The sequence below is a fragment of the Oreochromis niloticus genome, linkage group LG3, assembly GCF_001858045.2.
Source record: "Oreochromis niloticus isolate F11D_XX linkage group LG3, O_niloticus_UMD_NMBU, whole genome shotgun sequence".
Classification (NCBI taxonomy): domain Eukaryota; kingdom Metazoa; phylum Chordata; class Actinopteri; order Cichliformes; family Cichlidae; genus Oreochromis; species Oreochromis niloticus.
The window spans coordinates 63197759-63220669 of record NC_031967.2 but is presented as its reverse complement, the minus strand read 5'-3'; the positions used below and the strand labels follow the sequence as shown (position 1 = coordinate 63220669).

At 45.4% G+C, this 22911-nt stretch overlaps 1 protein-coding gene and 1 long non-coding RNA gene across 4 annotated transcripts in view; one reads left to right on the top strand and one right to left on the bottom strand.

The window, feature by feature from the left end:
- Window positions 1-22911, bottom strand: part of LOC102078781 (hemicentin-1) — a 48918-nt gene that overhangs the window by 12727 nt on the left and 13280 nt on the right. For all 3 annotated transcript variants that reach the window (XM_019356933.2, XM_019356934.2, XM_019356935.2), the window contains 2 exons: window positions 18180-18512; window positions 678-1019 (listed from right to left, as the gene is read on the bottom strand). In XM_019356933.2, the coding sequence (XP_019212478.1) occupies window positions 678-1019; window positions 18180-18512 (675 nt within the window). The remainder of the gene's footprint in view (window positions 1-677; window positions 1020-18179; window positions 18513-22911) is intronic.
- On the top strand, window positions 18109-22218 carry LOC112846345 (uncharacterized). Its single transcript, XR_003219278.1, has 3 exons — window positions 18109-18249; window positions 18328-18411; window positions 21628-22218. It is a non-coding gene; the product is annotated as an uncharacterized LOC112846345 (long non-coding RNA).

Below are 22911 nucleotides of genomic sequence, written 5' to 3'. Positions count from 1 at the left end.
CTTCCCTGTGTTTCCTATACTATATCTTCCCACCACGTACCGAGCTAAGCCTTGCCCCCATCTCGATACTCAAACCACTTGTATGTTATGCTAATTCCAGCATCCAGACTGCTCATCAGATGGCGCAAACAGTTCTGAGACAGTTGAAAACTTGGCCTACAGGAGCTCTCTCTGCTCTTCAGGACTGTTTTGAGCAGACTGACTGGGACATTTTCAGAGAGGCTGCTACAAATGGTCACCACACAAACTTGGAGGAGTACACACTGTGGTTGACTGCGTAAGTGCATGAGCTGCTAAAGACTCAAGACTCCGCCTTTTAAGCCATCAGACCAGCGAAGTGCGCACATGGCAGAAGAATCCACAGCTACTTCCAGGAGAGTGACGCAAAGTTGCTAACTAACCATGTAGTTCATCTCCAGAGCATGTCATCTCATATACCGTCTCATTGGGGTCCCATCGTTTATATAACAAGTGTGGAAAGTCTTCTGTGAAAGCTTAGGTGCCATAATCACTTACCGCCAATAACTACTTGAGGCAGCTGGACTATTTAAACTGCTGTCATTATCTACTGCACTCTGATCACATCACTCAGACCAGCTGCTTTCTACAAAGTTTAATCAACAACCAGGAAGCAGCTTTGCTTCTGATCACACACACACTCAACTCTACTCACTCACCTGGAGGCACAACTCCCAGTGTGACGCTACTGATGGGTTTACTGTCCTTGTGGTTTGTTCCTCTCATGAAGATACGACACTCGTATGTTCCAGCATCATTAATCGTCACATCCTTCAGAATCAAAGACACGTCTCCATCCTTCATCTGTCTATCCTGCAGATCTACCCGGTTCTTAAAAGATGGATGCTGGTTGTCTGTATCAAACTGCTCATCCCGGTACAAAAGGACATATTCTGTGTCCAGGTCAGCTCTGCTCCACTCTAAAACATCAATGTTGTTATTTGGAGCTCGACATGTCAGAGTGACGTTCTGTCCAGACTCAGCTGTGGCATCTTTATGGACTGAAAGAGGAAGCAATAGAGAGGTTAAAGGTAAAAGTACACTTCATTTCTTCTATTCAATTCTACTACAAAAGCAGAGGAAACTAACACAGAAAGACGACAGACCTTTATTTCAAAATTCTTGCAATATTACAAAAATCATAGCTAATTTATAATATACTTTGAAAAAAATGTTTCTTTTTTTAAACCATGACAATGTAGCTGGAGTGCACACAAATATATTAATATCTCTAAAATCAGACATACATCATATGTGATGGTTTCCTAGTAGAGAGTCACAGGATTGGTTCATATAAACAAAATATATGCTCTAAATCAGGGGTCGGCAAACCTAGGCAGGGTTAACTGATGGCACAACCATAGCTGGACATGCCATCGGGCATACCGGGTATTTGCTCAGTGGGCCGATGGTGATTTTTCATTTTTATGAGCCGATTATTTATTTATTTATTTGTGTGTAAAAATAGCTCAGTTGTTTGGTGGTGGCTATGGCGTAGCTTCCACAGATTCAGTAACATTAGCAAGTGGTGGAGGCCAGCAGGTGGATGAGGGAAAGGGGAGGCAGGAGGAGGAGAGACCCGAGGCAGCCGCCGGTCCGAGTATCAGCTGAACTGAACTTCAGGTAAGAGGTTATGACCTGCAGTCTATCTGGGTCAGATATAAACCAAGTTTAGGTGGAGTTTATTTTCGTTGTGCTGACATTTTACAGTCAGTTACAATAACTCGTACTGCATGTTAGCTAGCATGACGGATTTTCTATACAGCTGGGTGGGTGCTGTGATGTTATTGATAGTGAACTTTATTTTATTCATAAGGTTAGTTAGTAGGGTTGCCAACCGTCCCGTAAAAAATGGAATCATCCCATATTCACAGAAAATAATACGTTTTTCGTATTGAGCTGAAAAGGAACACAGTTTGTCCCAGATTTCAGCTAGAATGAAAAAAAAGACACAAAGCTGGAGTTTTTCTGTGTCTTTACGCTGCCCAGCTGCCTCTTCTTCTCTCATTCTCTCCCCTCTCTCTCCTGTTGCTACTTCAACCATGAAACTGATCAATGATCAGCTGATCGGCTTTTCTCTCTTGTTTATTTATCGCCCACTTTGCGCCAGAAAGAGGAAACCAGCAGATGTCGCGCTAAACAACAGCAGCACTTTTAAGCTTGATCAGCTGTTGTTAGAATTTATTTAATATTAATTTCTAGTATCAGCTGATGTTTGCTGGAGCCACAGCTGTAAAGCTGCTGGTCATGATGTCGGTTTGGATATGTGGTGAGAGGGAAACATGCAGATGAAACCAGGAGATGTCCTTACTGAATCATCAGAGCTGAACAGGTGATGTAGAAACAGGTTTACCTTTTAGGTGACATGAATGAGTTGAAGGGAAGTTATGAACTGTTTCTGAGAGACAAATAACACCAGGATCCTTTTTTACATAGCTGACAGCTGGCAACTGTGCAGGGGCGGGTCTAGCAAAGTTTTGCCAGGGGGCCAGGTAGGGCATTAACAGGGAAAGGAGGCAAAAAGAAATACTTTCTTATTCTCATTTAAAATGTCTAGCTTTTATTAAATAATTATCTGAAGCTTACAACCAAAGTTTTTATCTGATGTAAAATGTATAGAAATCATACATATACCAACAAGACAGCATACATCACTGTCACAACAGCATTTGTTTTCATTCAAAGGCTTTATGGCTTTAATACCTGGTGGGCCGGTCTCTAGCCAAAATGCCCAGGCCGATATTTTTCTCCCAGTCCATCCCTGGGCACAACACGCAGTGAATTAATCTGAGAAGGTGGCGTTATTAAATTTATTGCTAATGCAATCATATGGCACACTGACTTCTGAAGAAATTTTAGATGGCACTCATCATCAGAAAGGTTGCCTACCCCTGCTCTACATATATCAGTCATATTTGTGTATTCAAAATTGGTTTCTCAGTCTTTTCAGTCTTTTTCTTTTCTTTCAATTCAACTCAAGACTGTAACATCAGACTGGCTAATCTGTGGACGGACTACCATCCATCCATCTTCTTCCGCTTATCCAGGGCCGGGTCGCAGGGGCAGCAGCCTAAGCAGAAAAGCCCAGACCTCCCTCTCCCCAGCAACCTCCTTCAGCTTGTCCTGCATCTGCCCCGGGGCCTCCTCCCGGTGGAACATGCCCAGAACATCTCACCCAAGAGATGCCCAGTTTGGGCATCGGACAAGGATGTTCGGGCATCCTTGTCAGATGCCTGAACCACCTCAACTGGCTCCTTTCAATGTGGAGGAGCAGCGGCTCTACTCTGAGCCCCTCCAGGATGGCTCAGCTTCTCACCCTATCTCTAATGCAGAGTCCAGCCACGCTTTGGTGGAAGTTCATTTCCGCCGCTTGTATCCGCAATCTCGTTCTATCAGCCACTACACACATCTCGTGACCATAGGTGAGGGTAGAGGCATAGATCGACTGGTAAATTGAGAGTGTTGTTTTTATGCTCAGCTCCCTCTTCACCACAACAGACCGGTACAGCGTCTGCATCGCTGCAGCCGCAGCACCAATCTGTCTGCCGATCTCCAGCTCCCTTCTCCCATCACTCGTGAACAAGACCCCGAGATACTTAAACTCTTCCACTTGGGTCAGGAACTTGTCACCGACCCAGAGTGGGCACTCCACCATTTTCCGGCTGGGAACCATGGCCTCAGATTTGGAGGTGCTGATCCTCACTCCCGCCGCTTCACACTCGGAATCAAATGGCCCGTAGCAATGGGCCCGACACCCCATACTCCAGCATCAACTCCCACAGGACACCCCGAGGGACACGAATGCTTTCTCCAAGTCCACAAAACACATGTAGGGCGAACCTTCATGCACCCTCAAGTATTCTCGAGAAGATAAAGACCTGGTCTAGTGTTCCAGGATGAAAACCACATCATCCAAATCCAAATCAAATGTATTTATATAGCACATTTAAAAACAGAAAGTTTGCCCAAAGTGTTGTACAGAAACACAGGAGTAAAACACATGATAAAAACACTGAAACTCACATAAACAGATAAAATACACATATAAACATATCAACTCACACCAGTCTAAACGCTATCAAAAAAGGTGTGTTTTCAAAAGCGACATAAAAACAGGAAAGGAAGATACCTGTCTAATATTTAAAGGCAGCATATTTCAAAGTTTAGGAGCCTTAATTGAAAAGGCTCATTCTCCTATATCTGAGGTAATTCCTCCAATCTCCGAGGTTTGACTAACGGATGGACTCTCCTTTTCAGCACCCTGGCATAGACGTTGCCAGGGAGGCTGAGGAGTGTGATCCCCCTATAGGTGGAACACACTCTCTGGTCCCCCTTCTCAAAAATGGGGACCACCACCCCAGTCTGCCAGTCCAGGGGTACCACCCTTGATCTTCACACAACATTGCAGAGACATGTCAACCAGAACATCCCTACAACATCCAGAGCCTTCAGGAACTCAGGGCGGACGTCATCCACCCCAGGGGCTCTGCCAAAAGGAGTTGTGTTAGGTCTAATTGTTGAATGTTGCCATTGTGTTTCTTAAATTTGTACAGTCTTAGTTCAAGCAGTATTATCAAAGCCATTCCTTTGATCCTGAGCACCTCTAACCACTTTGTGTTGGGGGAGGTTTTATTGCAGATACATCCTATCTGGAAGATCTACTTCCTTTGATGTAAGCTTCCTGCGTTTACGACCCTTTGGTCAGCAGGAGGACACACACACACACACACACACACACACACACACACACACACACACATACCTGCATATACATACATACAGTGCCTTGTCTTTGTAACCAAAGGGGGTTGCGAGGGGAGGTGTTTTGTAAACTATTGTTTGAAGTTTGTCAATAAAAGCCAGCAAGAGGAGGCCCTCATCGGGGTCACTTCCATGCTGGACATAGACGAGGCCTCCCTTGCGCAAGTAATCGATCGATCGCTGACTGTCTTGTTTTCATTCATGATGAATAAGTCCCTAGAACTATCGGGGTTTGTGGGAACGGACCCAACATTTATTTGGTCCTTCGGAGCCGGAGCCTAACACATCGCATCCACCGCGGGGAGAGGGAGAGGACGCCACCGCAACGTCTGGGATGATGGACGGAAAGTCCTGGTGCTTTGTTTGTCACCAGGCCGGATAATTTGCGTCTGAACTCCCCTCGGGATGGATGGCGATTGACGGGATACAGAGACTCTTCCCATGAACGGAAACAACACGAACAGTGAGTACAGAAGGCCTTAGAGAGCGGCTACGTGACCCTGCGTTGATCGCAGGTACGGGAGCGCGCTAGCCGCGTGAGAGAGACGCAGGCTTCTCCGCCGTGTGGGGCGTGGAGATAACCTAGGTTCGGTAGCTCCGCCGTGAGGAGTGTTCGGAATCTCCGCCATTTGGGGCGTTTGGAGAGTGTCCGAAGGTTGGAATCTCCGCCATTTGGGGCGTTTGGAGAGTGTCCGACGGTTGAATTCTCCGCCATTTGGGGCGTTTGAGAGTTTTCAACAGAGCGCGCTAGCTGTGCGTGTAGACGCAAGCGATAGGCCTATGTTGTGTGTGTGCGGGCCAGACGTGGTCTGCGTGAGTGTGGCTGATTGTTGTCTTGTGTGAGAATAAAATGTGTAAGGCTGCCTTAGAAGGGGATGTAAAATTTATGGAGAAATATTCACCGGGCAGCATGCAGTATGTAGGTTGTTGGTGTATTTGAAGGGATATTAGTGGAAGTTCAGTGTAAAATGCTTGTAGAAAGAATAACTCTAAGTGCAGCAGGTAAAACAGGGACAGCTAAGCAGAGGAAGGAATTGCAGTTAGCAGTCGCTAAGTTGTGGAACAACACCGTGGAAAAGCATTAGAAAGAGCAAGAATGTTAGCAGAAAAAAAGAGCCAGAGAAGAGCGTGAGAGGCAGAGGTGGAGGAGAGACTAAACGCTGAGTATGGAGAGGCATTAGGAGCAGCGTTGAGTCCAAAACAGACTAGGCAGGAGAGGAGACAGAAAGGAAAGAAAGTGAACATAAACGTTGCAACCACATATCCATCCCTGATACAACAGAAAAAAAACATATGGTGTTTAAGTCTGCCTTGAAAGAGGATGAAATACACTGCAAAGTTTTATTGGGCAGCACGTGGCGTGTGGATCGTTGATGAATGAAGTGAAATTGTGCTCTAAGCAGAAGTGAGTGTGAGTGTGTCTGACGTCACGGTGTGTGTGAAAAGGTATCCAGCTGGGGCAGACGTGATTCTGCAGGTCACCTGCCCAGCGGACAAAGAAATAACATAATTTGTGTGGTGAATGATAGCACGAAGAGTGTTTGGTGTTTCTCAGCCTGAAACAGCTGTAATGCTACTTTCTGTTTGAGAGAGAGAGAGAGAGAGAGAGATCTGTGTTGTTTTAAGCAGTGATGAGATTAATGAAAATGTGATGAGAGGAACACAAAAACATACAGAAAATACATCAACCATACTAACCCTACATGCATATACACAATAAATGATACTCATGAAGACCAGACAGCATCTTGAGATTCATGCATGAGATTCTGTTTGTCATCTTGTCCAAGTCACTAGTAAGATGAAAGTGATACATAGACTAGTGGACTGAATATTATAGGAGGACAGATGACTGCATCATAGAGGAAAACAGAATGCTGATGAGGGGTTTTAACTGAGTGAGCTGATTGTGAGTTTCTGGTGTATGAAGAAGTTTTACCACGGCAAACATTTTTTTGGTTACATGAGAAGAAACTTATTATGTGATGAGACAACAGGGTTATGCTGTATGTTGTGTGTGTGACTGATTGGATGAATGTTTGAGATTGATCTAGCTGTTGATTTGTCTTTTGTTACTAAGTTGAGCCTGCCAAATGGGTTGTTACGATTTATCCCCCTGGCATGAAGAACACGTGTCATGACTTAACAAGGTCTTTCTTTCCTTTGCTTTCCTTTATTTTCTTTATTTTCTTTTTATTTTGTTACTTTCATGGTGCACTGAAAGTTTCATTTGATGATCTCTGTTTGAGCAGATATCCACGATTAGAATAAAAGAGCTATACGACTCGTCGTCGAAAACTGTTGCAAAGTGAGCTTCTCCAAAAATTAAAATGAGCTCAGGAGAAAGCCACTTATTTGGGACAATCAGAAAACAAGTCCCTGTCAAAAAGGATTCAGAGAGGGAATCCAATTTAAAGTTTTTCTTTTTCCTTTTGAAATGACGTTATTTTGCTGTGGGTGAAAATGAAAATGCGACGATAAAATTCCACAATCAGCAAAGAGAAAGAATGGATGACTGTGTGAATGAGTGAGAATTTTAAAATAAATGGGGAACTAACTAACTGACTGACAAAAGCTGACAAGACTGACTGACAACACCATTGTGTGAGGTTAACCCCCACCTGACGAAGGTGTGGATGCATCTCTGTGTGTCTCTGTTGCAGGAGCAGAAGGAGACCACAGGAGGAAACTTGGGTCACATGACTATGTGAACTCTGCAAATTTAACCTTTTGGTTTAAAATTTTCTGTGTCTGTGAATTCACCATGGGTGTGTTATTAACTACTTTGTGTTGCTCACAGAGATTACTGTGAGAAAGAGTGTATACACCTGCGCAGCGCTAACATTAACATTTCTTTTTACAGCAGATGGTTAATCATGTGATTTGATCATGTGATTTATAGCAGGACACAACTTAATGTGTTTTTTCTACCACAGGATTACTGAGATTTTGTGTGAAGAAAACTGTGGTTACAGGCTGTGTGTTGATGATGAAATTACACTGTGTTGTGGAGAAAATATGAATGTTACAGGGGAGAAGTGAATACAGTTTGAGATATACTGTGATGAAACTATTGTTACTTTTTCTACAGCGAGTGTTAACTTTATGACTTTTCACAGCTTCTCTGGAATCTGGATGGCCGACACCTGACCACCAGGATGAACCGTGTATTTGGCTAATGTTGTTTTTCTTTAAGAGTGCTTGTAAAGGATTCAGCACAGACAGACAAGTGACAATTGAACAAATGTGCAGTGGTTACAGAATAGTTGAATATGGGCTCATTAGCTGGCCACTACTGAGCTCATAGTGATAAAATGAGTGGAGTGACGTTGCTTAAGGAAAGTCACCGATTAAATTGTGGAATAAATTGGGATGATTCATGATTTGGGACAAATTGTGATAATAATAGTGATTTAATGATTGGAGAAAACCTGCACATGATATTTGTCTTTTATGCTGAATACTTTATTATTATTCCTTTGATCTATAGTCGGTTGAAAATGTGAAGTTTGATTTAACGAATTTGTCTTCCAGGATACAGGCTCCAGGTGGAGCTGAGAGTTAGACAAGCTAAACATTTAATTGCTGACTAATGTTTTTACACAGGGTTACAGCTTGGAGTGAAGCTGCTCCAAGGGACAAACCCTGGAGAGTGTTTTAGGGAGAATGTGCAACATTCTTGTACATGTCTCATTGGGGAGTTGACACGTGGCGGAAGCCATGTGGCAAGAGGAGTGTCATTTTAATTTGCAGATGTCGTGAGATGCCATGACGAGAGAAGTGACTGAGAGGATCGTCCACAAGACGGAAGCTGAGGCCTGGAGAGAGTCTTCAGGAGGATCAGAGATCGCCTTCAGCACAGAGAGCTGTGCTACTGAGCTTCCAGGAGATCGTCATGAGGAGACTCTGCACAGCAAAATCTTAAAATAAAATGAAAGAGTTTCGACGTTGACGTTGAGGAAGACAACTAAGGTGTACGACGTGCTCTGCCTTTAAAATCTTCAGCAACGTTGAATCATGAGGATTTGAGGGAGCGTGCCAAGCTCCAAAAAGTGACAGCGCAGAGGAGGTCCAGCGATGGACTTGTGGTTCTGTGAATAGCATAAATGCCAGGTGACTGTGATATAACTAACAGCACTTTTTTTTCCACAAGTGAAGCCAGTAACTTACTATCCTAAAAGATTAGCTCTAGTTGCTTGTGCTTTACCTCCATGCGTGAGATCAGTATGTGCAGCAGCCTAAGCTGTACAATGTTTCAGGAAATAGTTTATTTCACCTTTTGACATTGTTAGTTTCACACGAGGTAGATGTCTACTACTGCAGACTAAAATTACATTTCCGTCACCTACAAGACACTTGTCTTTAATGTTACTGTTACTCTCACAACCACATATAACCATAAAGTGATGCACAATTCTGAATCCGTCAAACCTTTTGCCAACGAAGGAAGAGGGCACTTCTCATGAGTGTAGACAGCGCGTAGAGAGGAGTATAAGCCGAGGGATGACTTAACAGATGTGCCACTTGGTGAGGGAAAGGTTTGGTTTGTTGGTGGTTGAGTTCTACAACAGTAGAGGGACAGACTAAAACGGGTTTACTGTAGTAGATGGTGAGAAAGTTATTTATGCAGGACAACTAGCATGTTTTATATATGCTTGAGTAGCAGAGATGCTAGCTTTAACGGAAGTGTCTAATTCTGCAGAGAAATAAGATGTGACGATATACACTGATAGCCAGTATGCATTTGCTACATTACATTTCTTCGTGGTACAGTGGGTGAGATGAGGTGTGACAGCCTCTACAGGGGAACCTGTAGAACATGCCAAACTCTTGCAAAATCTGCTGGAGGCAGTGTTATTACCCAGTAGAATTGCCGTTTGTAAATGTGTAGCACACATGTGAGGGAAAGATCCAGATGCATTAGAGAATGCTTTTGCAGATAAGATCGCGAAAGAGGCAACTTTAGGAGAACATGGTGTTAACGTTTTAGCAGTGCACCGCCAGCAGACGTTGGCTATTATGCGGGATGCACTGGCAGACATGCAGGGCCACTCATCTACTGCAGGGAAACAGTTGTGACTTACAGTAGGAGCGAGCCTGTAGGATGGTGTTTGTTATCTGTGTGATAAACCAATACTGCCTTAGAATTTGTATAAGACTGCTGCTATTTTGCGCCATGGGCTTTGCCATGTCGCAACAGGAGGGAGATAATGAGTAGTTTATACTTTAAGATTAAATACCCTTAAAAAAAAATTTTGCAGGTCATGTATGATATGTTGCAATCATTTGGAACATGGGATTCCCGAGACCATTTATAGTGATAATGGTCCACAATTTGTAAATGAAGTGATTAGATTAATGGCACAACATCTAGGGATAACATTAATAACATAATTGTTTATATCACCCACAAAGTGCAGGGTTGGTAGAGAGAACTAATGGAACAGTAAAGTTAAGACTTAGGAAGTCAATGGAAGAGACACCAGGACATGGTTATACTGTGTAGAATTAGTTAAGATGTACATGAGGATTACTCCAACAGAGAATGGTCTGATTCTTTGAGATTATATATGTTAGAGCATTTAGAGTTCTAGTCTTCTGTAGTGATGATAGAAGAGCAGAAGAGAGAGCATATTAGCAGATTAGATGCTTTAAAATGTTTAAAAATAAAGACGTTTTGAGAACAAATGATCTGCCAGATGATTCTGTTTCTCCACAGGAGCAGAGTCTGAAGTCTGGAGATTGGATGTTGATAAGCCCATGGAGAGGAAGTGCTGGTCCAGACCACGGTGGGAAGGTCCATATCGGATGCTGCTGATGACGACCACAGCAGTGAAGATTGCTGGAAGAAACACTTGGATACATCAAGCGCACTGCAAGAAGGTGACACACATCCAGGCCAGCTCGGGGTAAGTGGCAGGAAGACCGGGTACAAAGGGGGGGGAAAGCCTCCAGGGCCCCTCGTCTCAATCCGGTGAAGAAACCAACTGAGCCACAGGTACTCATCAGATGGCTGGGAATGTGCTGTGCGCCTTCTTGTGCCTGTGGACCCTGAGTGGGATGACAGGAGCGCACTGGGACAGAGCAAACTACACCCAGTACCCGCATGGGGTTTTCAACAACTACTGGTGGCAGTTTGTGAACACAACCGCTCACATAAAGAACGAGACCAATGGTTATGCTTGTGATGCCACTGGCTACACATTCTTCTGGACTGTGGCCATATAGCATCACTGAGAGTGAGACAGTTTGTTTGGTTGCCTTGGCAACACATCCAGGAGTAAACATACTTGGAACATTGCCAACTTTTCAACTTCTGAACCTGACGGTTGATTCACCAGTAGCTGGGAAGGTGAACTGCTCTGGTATGACAGACCTGATAGTCTGACTCCAAGTATCTGACTTGCTGCAGGACATTGAACAGCTAAATGAACTGGAAATAGGCCAGTTGCCTATGTGTATGAAGGGCAATGGATTAGTCCAAGTTGGAGATTTACCATGAAATCTGAGCAAAGTCACCTATTCTTTGTGTCCTCTGCAAGAAGGATGCAAACAGAGAAGCCCTTTGTCTACATCTACATCATCTACATCTACATCAAGCTGGTTGAGGTTTTGAGCCAAGAAGATCAAAACACCTTGATCCAATTTCCTTTACAAAGGTTTTCCTGTGGTGACAACAGGACAGGAGAAGTTGTAAACGCGGATAATTTACCAGTTGACTCTAACCCCCACAGGATGCCTACAGTGAGAAGATTTGGGGGTTGATAGGAGTCATAAAGAAGGGTGTTGACCAGGTTGATTATTCTTTTTGACTATTACATTCAGTTGTTTACTTGCAGGAATACATAATGAATCGCATGACAGGAGTAGATGTACCACAAAGCTGGAGAGCTTGACTAATGTCTGGTCCTTGGTGGCATTTTCTTTTGAAAATATTAATTCCTGTTTTTGGACTGTTGACACTGATTTGCTTACGTATAGGATGTAGTTTACTGTGTATGAGATCAATGAGAAGCAGGTTAACTGCTTACATGTATTAACTGTGAACTTTTGCATCGATAGAAGGTGAATGAAGAGGAGTTGTGTATGAATGAAATCTACACTGACACTGTCCAAACAAAGGGTGCATAAGTTGAAATTTAAGTATATACAATGACAAAAAGGGGGGAAATGTTAGGTCTAATTGTTGAATGTTGCCATTGTGTTTCTTAAATTTGTACAGTCTTAGTTCAAGCAGTATTATCAAAGCCATTCCTTTGATCCTGAGCACCTCTAACCACTTTGTGTTGGGGGAGGTTTTATTGCAGATACATCCTATCTGGAAGATCTACTTCCTTTGATGTAAGCTTCCTGCGTTTACGACCCTTTGGTCAGCAGGAGGACACACACACACACACACACACACACACACACACACACACACATACCTGCATATACATACATACAGTGCCTTGTCTTTGTAACCAAAGGGGGTTGCGAGGGGAGGTGTTTTGTAAACTATTGTTTGAAGTTTGTCAATAAAAGCCAGCAAGAGGAGGCCCTCATCGGGGTCACTTCCATGCTGGACATAGACGAGGCCTCCCTTGCGCAAGTAATCGATCGATCGCTGACTGTCTTGTTTTCATTCATGATGAATAAGTCCCTAGAACTATCGGGGTTTGTGGGAACGGACCCAACAAGTTGTTTAACTGCCTCAGTGACCTCACCCCCAGAGATTGGCGGGTCATCCGCCTCGTCCCCACACCCTTATTCCTCCACGGAAGACGTGCCAGTGGGATTAAGGAGGTCCTCGAAGTATTCCTTCCACCACCTGACAATTTTGTCAGTCGATGTCAGCAGCGCTCTGCCAGCACTATACACAGTACAGGTAGAGCAACTCTTTCCCCTCCTAAGTTGCCTGACTGTTTGCCAGAATCTTTTCGAGGCAGTCCAAAAGTCTTTTTCCAAGGCCTCTTCAAACCTCTCCCTCACCCGAGTTTTTGCTTCAGCCACTGCCCAAGCCGCGTTCCTCTTGGCGTGTCAGTACCTATTTGCTGCCACCAGAGTCCTACAGGTTAACCATGCCCGATAGGACTTCTTCTTCAGCCTGGTGGCTCCCTTCACCTCTGGTGTCCACCATTTGGCTCGGGGGTTACCACCACGACAGGCACCAACCACCTCGCGGACCCAGCTCAATGCAGCAGCTTTGGCAATGGAGGTGCTGAACATTCTCCATTCGGACTCGATGTCAATGTCTCAATGAACATCTCGCTGACTGGGGCCTTTGATAGGCATTCCCAGTGCATCCTCACTATATGTTTAGGGGCACCGGGTCTGTCCAGCGTTTTCTCCTGCTACCTGGTCTAACTCACCACCAGGTGTTGAACAGTTGACAGCTCATCCCCTCTCTTTCCCCCAGTGTCCAGAACATATGGCCACAGGTTTGGTGATACGATTACAAAATCGATCATCGACCTGCAGCCTAGAGAATCCTGGTTCCACGTGCACTTATGGATACTCTTATGTTTGAACATAGTGTTCATTATGGATAAAATGTGGTTTGCACAGAAGTCCAATAACAAAACACCACTAGGATTCAGATCAGGGTGGCCATTCCTCCTAATCACACCCCTCCAGGACTCACTGTCATTGCCCATATGAGCATTGAAGTCTCCCAGTAGAACAACAAGGTCTCCAGGCGGAGCACCCTCCAGCACCCTACCCAGACACTCCAAGAAAGCTGAGTACTGTGAGTTGCCACTTGGCGCATAAGCGCCCCTTGTAGGGTCTCCCATGGCAAATCGGTCCTGGGTGACGGACCAGACAAAGAGTGATTCAGAAAACCCTTATGTGAAAAAGATCGAGGGAACGGTTAGACCTGCCCGGGATACGGTTAACGGGGCCCCGCCCTGGAGCCAGGCCCGGGGAGGGTGCTCAAGGGCGAGCATCTGGTGGCCGGACCTTAACTACAAGATAGTCAAATGCTTAGAACTGTACAAAATTAACAGGACCCTAACAGCCTTCATCAGGATTTTGATGGGAATTTGGGTAAAAAAAAAGAAAAAACAAAAGAGGCCAACTTCAAGCCAATAACAAAAATCACAGGTTTGGGATTTATCAAGAAGATGCTCTGTCCCCACTGCTGTTCTGCATAAGTCTGAAAACCCTTAGCCAGATCATTGACAAGACTGGCTAAAGGTACTGACTATGGAATGGAGCAATCGTCAGCCGCCTCCTCTACATGGAAGGCAAAATAATCAGTGTTGGGAAGGTTACTTTTAAAATGTATTCCACTACAGATTACAGAATACATGCCATTTTGTAACATATTCTATGACGTTACTCAATGAGAGTAACGTATTCTGAATACTTTGGATTACTTAATGTATTATCATGCTTTTTACAACTACATGAATGTACTACTGCTGTGTGCTTTATTACTATTACTGAAGGTCCGCGGCTCCGAACTGTAGTAAAGGGACAGCTCTGGCTAGTACGTTGGGTTTCGTGTCGGGCTCGTAGCCGAAAAATAGGTTTACTTTGTGGTCTGGGTCAACTTTGCTAGCGAGAGACAGAGAGAGGCGTTGAAAGGCTGCTTATTGTTTCGGAGGAAAACACGAACACAGTGTACAGTGGAGTCTTAATAGCTTACTTACAACTGGGCTCGTCAGGCACTCTTCTGGGCTGCAGTGGTTATTATTATATTTACATGCTTCCAGCTCCCGTTTCTGCTCGGTGACAACTCGTACTTTTCCACTCTCCTTTTTCTCCCTCCCTCGCTCACAGACACATAACGTGTATGGCAGTCCATTCTCGCCGCAGCACGGACTACACTGCCCATGAGGCTACATTCTTTAGGGGTATGCCTGTAATACTCTGCCTATTGCCGTCATATTAAATCATTTTTAAAAATATTTTTCAAGTCATTATGAGACGCGAGGCATTAGGGCCTCTTAATGCGTTTGTTTGGGTTTCCACCGGCATGGAATTACCAAACATAGAGGGTATAGCCAAACATATTGTGGCGAGCTCAGACAAGGAGGAGACAGAGGTGTCGTTTGGTCTTGCTTCCTTGAGTTTCCAGGGAGCACAGCCGTTTATTTTCCAACAGAAACACACCACCGCTAACCCAACTGCTCGGCATAGCTTAGCACAACAGCAACAACAAAAAGGCACTCTCTCACCCAGGAAACACACAGTCGCAGAGAGAACGCGTCACCCTGTGACCATGGCAACCGTAACGCTGCCGCCTGGAGTAACAGAATATACAGTGGACAACACTGCTAGGATTTACAGCAAAGATATTGGAATGTCATTTAGCTGGAGAAGTATTATCAGATGGCATCCAAGAGAGGGAAGATAGCCAGAACTTAGAGGATTCCACTACCAGAAGGAAAGACTGCAGATAGTAAGGACAACTACAAGTACCTGGGCATCTGAAACACAAATAGGAACCTTAATGAGGCCGTTAGGAAAGGCGCAACAATCAAATACATCCAGAGAGTAAAGCAAGTCCTGAGGAGTCAGCTGAATAATAATAACAAGATCTGGGCAATCAACACCTACGCCCTGCTGGTCACCAGATATTCTGTTGGGATAATCAGCTGGCCAAAGGAGGCGATAGAAGCCACTGACAAAAGAGATTTAACCTCAGTCAAGCTGAATTACAAACACCACCAAGTGCGGTACACTTTCTTACTCTTAAATCCCCCAAATTATTATCTAAAATATACAGAACACTTTCTAAAATAGATGAATCAATATCCCTTCCTATTGCAAAGTGGGAAGCAGATTTATCAGTCAGCTTAGACCAAAACTTCTGGTCTCAGGTATGCTTAAAAACCTTTAAATTGATTAAAAATCCCAGTCTGCAATTAATACAATACAAAATACTACATAGAGTGCACTATACAGGTCATCGGATGTTCAAGATGGGCTTTACATCTTCCAACAACTGCTCACACTGTCAAGGCAATACACCAGACAATTACATCCACGCCCTTTGGTTCTGTCCACCAGTGCAGAAGTTTTGGCGTGAGATATGTGAAGACTTATCAAAGTGTCTGAAATGTAACATTCCAGCCTCCCCTTTAGTGTGCTTGCTGAGCAACTTGGATGAGGTCACTGCAGAAATAAACACAGCCCACATTGTTTTTACAGCCCTATGCATTGCCAAGAAAATGGTCCTCCTTAACTGGAAAAATAAAAATAATCTTAATTCTAATCAATATAAAAACCATTTAATAGATCACATTAGTCTTGATACAGCCTCTGCCACCACATTTGATCAATCCCTTTGGGCTCCTTTGATCGGCTTCATCACCTAGTGGGGGTGGGGGGTCATGGTTTGGTCCTGCCTTCGCTATTGTGGTTGATGTGGAGGTTGCGACGGGCTTAGGGCGCCAGGAGAACCCCTAGAGACGTTATCCCTGGAGGGCTCAACGCGGGGGGTTGTGGTCATAACCTGGTGAGTGGCTCTGGTCGCTCTTAGAGGGTGTTCTCCTCGTGGCTGCGTGCAGCGGGGCTGGGGGATGGTTTGTACTGGCGGACGTAGGTTACTGGCCTGGTAGCCTGGCTGCCCCTGAGTGGATCCGGGGCAGGCGGGGGGGCTTGGGGTTCGGGGGTGCTTCGTCTCTGTGATGGGGCTCTGGCTGGGCCTTGGGGCTTCGGTCCTCGTCGGTGTGTCGCCGAGGTTGTGGGCGGGTGGGTGCACGGGGGCTCAGCCCTGGCGCAGGGGGCCTCTGGTGCATCGGCCTAACTGGGGGACTCTTCAACTGGCAGGGAGGTTGTTCCATCCTAGCAGAAATCCACTCTGCAGGTGGGGAAAAGACACAGGAGAGGTGGAGAATAAACCTAACCTGGGTGTCTGTTGTCTTGTGTAGTCTGGAGATGATTGAATGTTGGGGTGGGTATAGTTTCCTCTGCGGTGGGGTGGGGTGGGCTTCCCCAGGTCCTGTAGGGCTTAGCGGTGCTGCTGCCATAGGCCCCGGTCTGGATGGGCCTGGGCTCCCTTGCCTTGGTGGGTACTAGAGGACGGGGGTGCCTACTGGGGTCAGCCGGGGAGCTGGCCCTAAGGAGGGGCATCTTGCCCCTCCCTTCTTTTCCTCCCCATCCCCGGCTGCCTCCCTCTTCCCGCTCCACCACACCCACCCACACAGGTAGGGCCTTGGGGTGCGGGTGTGTCACCAGGGTGCAGGGGAGGCATTCCCCCCCCTCTGTCCCCTTCTGGCCACCTGCGCCTCAATTTTATTTCACAACTTAGACATCCACATTATTCACACTCTCATAACACACACACACACACACATATATATATAGGGCCTTGAGGGTGACCACGTTAACGGCGTCCAGAGGACGGTCTGTGTATTCAACCCTACCTCTGGCGCCGGTGCCCACCTCTCAATTTTAAATCCATGTAGACATTGAGGGTTCTCGGGAGGGGCCGTGCTAACACCTGCTGCTCTCTGGCAGCAGCACCATGCCCTCCCTTGTTTTAAATGCACTTTAGAACAACACGCAGCAACACTACACATGAGCGGGAGGAGGGAGGTATGGGGTCTTCACACACCCCCGTTCTCTACTAGCCATCGGGGCGGGGGGCTGGGAGGAGGTGTTGGCCGTCCGATTGGCCTCCCTGCTACTGCGGAGCCTGGGGCGGTCTGCTTGCCTCCACCCCGGGGGAAAGGGTCACATATCTTGGGTCTGGGTGCCGTTTCCCCCTCTGGGGGCGAGGGTACCTGGACCCGGGGCATAGAGTATGTTTGGGGAGTATGATTGTGTGTACATGTCTATGTATGTCTGTCCCTACGTTGGGTGAGTGCTGAGTGTTTGTATATGTGTGCATGAGGGTGGGAAAGCATGTTTATGTCTGTGTGTGCCTGTTTGTCTGTGTCTATATGTCAGGTTGGGTCTTAGACTCCACCTCCCTGGGTACTCCCAGGCCCTCCAAGTGTGGAGGCCTATCTCCCCTCACCACACTCCCTGCTGGTAACTGATGCCCTCAGGGGTTGGTGCATTGGTGGTTCTTGGTGTCCGAGGCTGGGCGCTCAGGTATGCACCAGCTCACTCCCGGTGGCTAATTGGCGGGGCCTGGTGCCTGTCGCTCGGTCAGGCCTCTTCCGGAGCAAAGGGGGCCCTCGGGCCTCCGGCCTCGGGGCCTGCAACTCGGTTCACTCTGGCACAGCTGGCTGCCGGCAGAGCCGGCGGGCACGCCGGTGCAGCCCCCTCTGGCGTACATGAGTACATGAGGAAAATAGCCAAAGTTGACCAGGTACTCAACAAATACCTCAGGCAGCAGAAACCAGAGAAAGAAGAGGAACCATCATGGAAGGGGCGACCCTGCACAGCATCAGAGAGAAGTGGCTGATACAGGAAAAACCGTACCAATGACACGTTTACAGATGAGTTGGAGAGCAACTTACTCAGAGGAACACTCAGGTAGATGATGCTGAGCTTCCATGAACGTGTTTCTTCCATGAAGATATGACATTGGTATGTTCCATCATCAGCTGTATTCACATTGTTTAGAATCAAAGACACATCTCCATCTTTCATCTGTATATCTTGCAGATCCACCCGGTTCTTAAAAGATGGATGCTGGGTATCTAGAAGAGCCTGCCCATCCCGGACAACAAGGAGATATTCTGGCTCCAGGTCAGCTCTACTCCAATATATGAATTTGACCTTGCTGTTGCTTGGAGCTCCACATGGCAAAATGACACTCTTTCTGGACAGAGCTGTGATGTTTCTCTGATCTGAATGACGAAAAGAAACAAACAAACAAAAAGAAAGAAACAAACAAAGAGCAGAGAGGTTAAAGGGATCATATTACAATAATGACTGCAAGTTTTTACTTTAAACCTTTGCCTAATCCGATTCAAATTTGAGTTTTTAGTCATTTAAATGTAATTTATTTTAACTTTTTAATATCCACCAGGTTGCCAGTGACACACTGAGGGTGAAATTTAGCCTCATGCTAAATATGCAAAGTGTGAGAAACTACAAGATGTTAGCTTCTACAAAACAAAAACGATAGCTGATAGCAAGTGAACATAATGTATGAGAGAAAGCAGCCCTCTCACTAAAAGACTGTGGCAGGGGTGTGGTCTTTGGGTCTGCTGCAGGGGAGGGGTAGTGCAGCGGACTCAAGCGGCAGTGCCAAGAAGAGTGATGGGGCAGGTGGAGAAAATCAGGCTAATGAGGGTTTTCCTACTTTAGTGACATCAGGACAGGAGAGCAGCAGTCACCTGTAAAGCTAAGATAGATGTAGAACACTGGTGCCTAACCCGAAAGCACTGCATGCCCAGATAATAAAGAGACAAACATCATCTGAATCGTGTGTCGATCCTTGTGTGTTCACGAAGCCAATGTGAGTCTCTGCATGCTGCCTTTTTGTAGCTACAAACTTTTGTATACACTGACCAGAAAGCTTTGTAGCTGTATACAGCTGTATAAACAAAAAAGTATGAAATAACTTAAAACATGTTTTATATTTTTGATTCTTCCACACTCATGGTATTCTCGCGATAAGCTTCATGAGGTAGTTGCCTGGAAAAGTTTTCCAGTAGTCTTGAATGGGTTCCCAGAGATGCTGAGCACTTGTTGGCCCTTTTGCCTTCACTCTGCAGTCCATATCATCACACACCATCTCAATTGGTGTTTGGTCAAGTGATTGTGGAGGCCAGGCCATCTGGTGCAGCACTCCATCATGCTCCTTTTTGGTCAAATAGCCCTTACACAGCCTGGAGGTGTTTTTTACGGTCATTGTCCTGCTGAAAAATAAATGACGATCCAACTAAATGCAAACTGAATGGGATGGCATGTTACTGCAGGATGCTGTGGTAGCCACGCTTCAGTGTACCCCCAATTTTGAATAAATCCCCAACAGTGTCACCAGCAAAGCACCACCACACCTCCTCCTCCATGCTTCACAGTGGGAACCATACATGTAGAGACCATCCATTTCTGGGTTGTAACAAGACATGGTGGGTGGAACCAAAGATCTCAGATTTGGACTCATCAGACTAAAGCACAGATTTCCACTGGTCTAATGTCCATTCCATTTGTTTTTCTGGCCCAAACAAATCTCTTCTGCGTATTGCTTTTCCTTAGTAGTGGTTTCTCTGCAGATATTTGACCCTAAAGGCATAAAAAACCCAACCCAGGTCTCCTCTGAACAGCTGATGTAAAGATATGTCTACTACTGGAACTCTGTGTGTCATTTATCTGGGCTCTAATCTGAGGTACTGTTAACTTGTGATTTATGATGCCGGTAAATTGGATGAATTTATCTTGAGTAGCAGAGGTGACTCTTGGTCTTACTTTCCTGGGGCAGTTCTCATTGTGAGCCAGTTTTGTCATACAGCTCGGTGGTTTTTGCAACTGCACTCGCAGACATATTCAAAGCTTTAGCAATTTTCCGGACCAACTGACTTTCAGTTCTTAAAGTAATGATGGACTGTTTGTTTGTTTTTTGCTTAGCTTATTGGTTCTTGCCATAATATAAATTCTAACAGGTGTCAAACAGTTAGGGCTGTGTACCAACTTGACTTCTAAACAACACAACTGATAGTCCCAATGCCATTAAGAAGACAAGAAATTCCTCAAATGAACCCTGACAAGGCAGACCTGTGAAGTGAAAAGAAATTTTCAATTGTAGTGTATATACAGTATATCATACATCACAATATCTTTCAAATCACTTTGTCTTGTTAAGCTTTTGGTTTCCCTTTCACCCTTTTACCCTTAAAAAATGCCCCAAAGAATAATATTTCCACTCCTGTTCTTGATTGTTCTTTGGATCATACATACTCATCATACATACATCAGCCAAGAGATGAGAAAATATCATGTGAATGCATTGTGCTACCTCTATAACTTGTTTTATCTTCTTTGTGGAACTGTTTGAATTTTGTGCCCTGCACTAAAAGTAAAGGAGCATTAAACGTTTTTATTTAAAACGTGGTAATGAAATAAAGGGGCCACTGGTAAATAAAAGATTAAAATCTCTGAAAAAAACTGCCTGTAAGAATAGGTTTGACTTTCAGCCGCTCGCTGAAACTAAACACTCCCAATCGAGGCTTCCTACATTTCCTTCATTCAACTGTAGAACTTGTCAACCCTCCCCTTCCCCTCCTTCATATGATGTCAGCTCACCCTTAGCAGATGTAACAGCCTCAACTCTTCCGAAAAGGCTTTCCAAAAATTAAGAGTGTGTTTATGGGAACTGGGACATTTTGCTGACACACTTTGAAGCTGATGTATGTTATGTGTCTACACACTAAGGCTACGTTCACACTGCAGGTCTTAATGCTCAATTCCAATTTTTTTTTTAATCAAATCTGATTTTTTTGTCTGCTTGTTCACACTACAAATAAAATGCGACAGCAAACGCGCACTAGTGTGAACGCTCAAAGCGGCCCGCATGCACAAAAGAAGACGTCACACACAACACGCTCTGTTTAGACCCAGAGCAAACAATATTGTTTGACTGATGGCCCTTAATATAAAGACTTCGGACTTTACGTTTCCCAATTTTTGCTTTAAATTATTCTGTTATTTACATAATAATGTAAATAACAGCTGTAGGCTTTAGGCTCGTCAGTAAACATGTTTACAGACGAGTTAGAGAGCAAGAGAAAAAGAGACTGATTCATAAATGTCTTTGTTTCTGCTCTAACCTTACCCAAACAATGCTGCTCTACAACTCTAGACTACCAGCCACAAAGACAACAGCTGGAGAAACATCTGTCTACCTCTGACATCCAACTGTCATGGTCCAGTCGAGTGCTGGGCCTTCCCAGTTCCCAGTTTCATCTGTTCATAGTTGTTTCATGTGTTTCCTGACGTTTGTGCTTTCTCCACTCTCAGAGGACCTCTGAACTTTGCCAAGCTGCTGCTGTAATTTGTTTGGATTTAAGCGCTGGTCTGCTCACAGTTTCTCCGTGCCCACCTGCCTGCCTCCCTGCCCAGCGCTCAGGATTACCATCTCCCCTCACCCGGACCACCTCCCCTCTAAGCTTCGCCTCCGCCTGCACATGAGTAAGACTGTTTACTGTCACTACGAGTGCTTTTGAACTAGCTTGCCGCGTCCTGCATCTAACACCTGTTCTCCCCACTTTTAGTGACTACACCCTTACCTCTGCTTCCGTCCCCAGGAGTTCCTGCACTGGCAGATTACCCAGTGTCGGGTTCTCCATCCCATCCACGACAGCCCCACGGCTTCCCCACGGACACTTCTAGTGCTCTTTACAGCTTTGTTTCATAGAAATGCCAAGTCGGCCATGTGTGTTTAACAGTAAAAAGGTTATGAATCTTTGAGTTAAACCCGTGTGTCTCTAAGCGAAGTATTATGAAACATAGTGTGCCTCAAAGCTAATGTTATGGGTGCAGTTTCCCCCTCCAGGGGCAAGGGTACCTAGACCTGGGGTTTACAGTATGCTTGGGGAGTGTGATTGTATATAAGTGTGTCTATTTATGTCTGTCTCCACGTTGGGTGAGTGTTGAGTAATTGCATATGAGAGCATGAGGGTGGGAATGGATGTTTGTATCTGTGTGTGCCTGTTTGTCTGTGTCTATATGTCAGGTCGGGTATCAGACGCCACCTCTCTGGGGACATCTCAGGCCCTCCAAGGTATGGAGGCCTATCTCCCCCACCACTCCCCCTGCCAGTGGCAGACGCCCTCAGACATCGGTGCATTGGTGGTTCTTTGTGTCTGGGGATGGGCGTCCAGGTACACACCGGCTCACTCCTGGTGGCTGCTTGTCAGGGCCTGGAGCCTGGGGCTTGCTTGGGGTGCCCTCGGCCTCTCGGTGTGGCCGGACAGGTGGCCAAAAAAAAAAAGCTAATGTTATTCCCAATCATGTTCTAAGTTCATGTTCCGGAGTAGAGTTTCTAGCGTGTTTTAAGTTTATTTAGGCTGCCGCTAGCCCTCAAGAGTGTTTTTGAGTTTGTCCTTGATTACATTGAGCAATTCTGGGTAATGGTAAGCACTTTGAGCACCTCTCACCTTTGTTCGCTGTTTGCATCAATTGCACCACTGTAAATAAAGCTTTGTCACCCTCGGACCCTGCGTCTCCGAGTGTTGTCTTCCTTAGAGTCCGTTTTCCTCACTGGCCTCAGGGGGTGATGCCACCAGGTCATCCATACAGCAA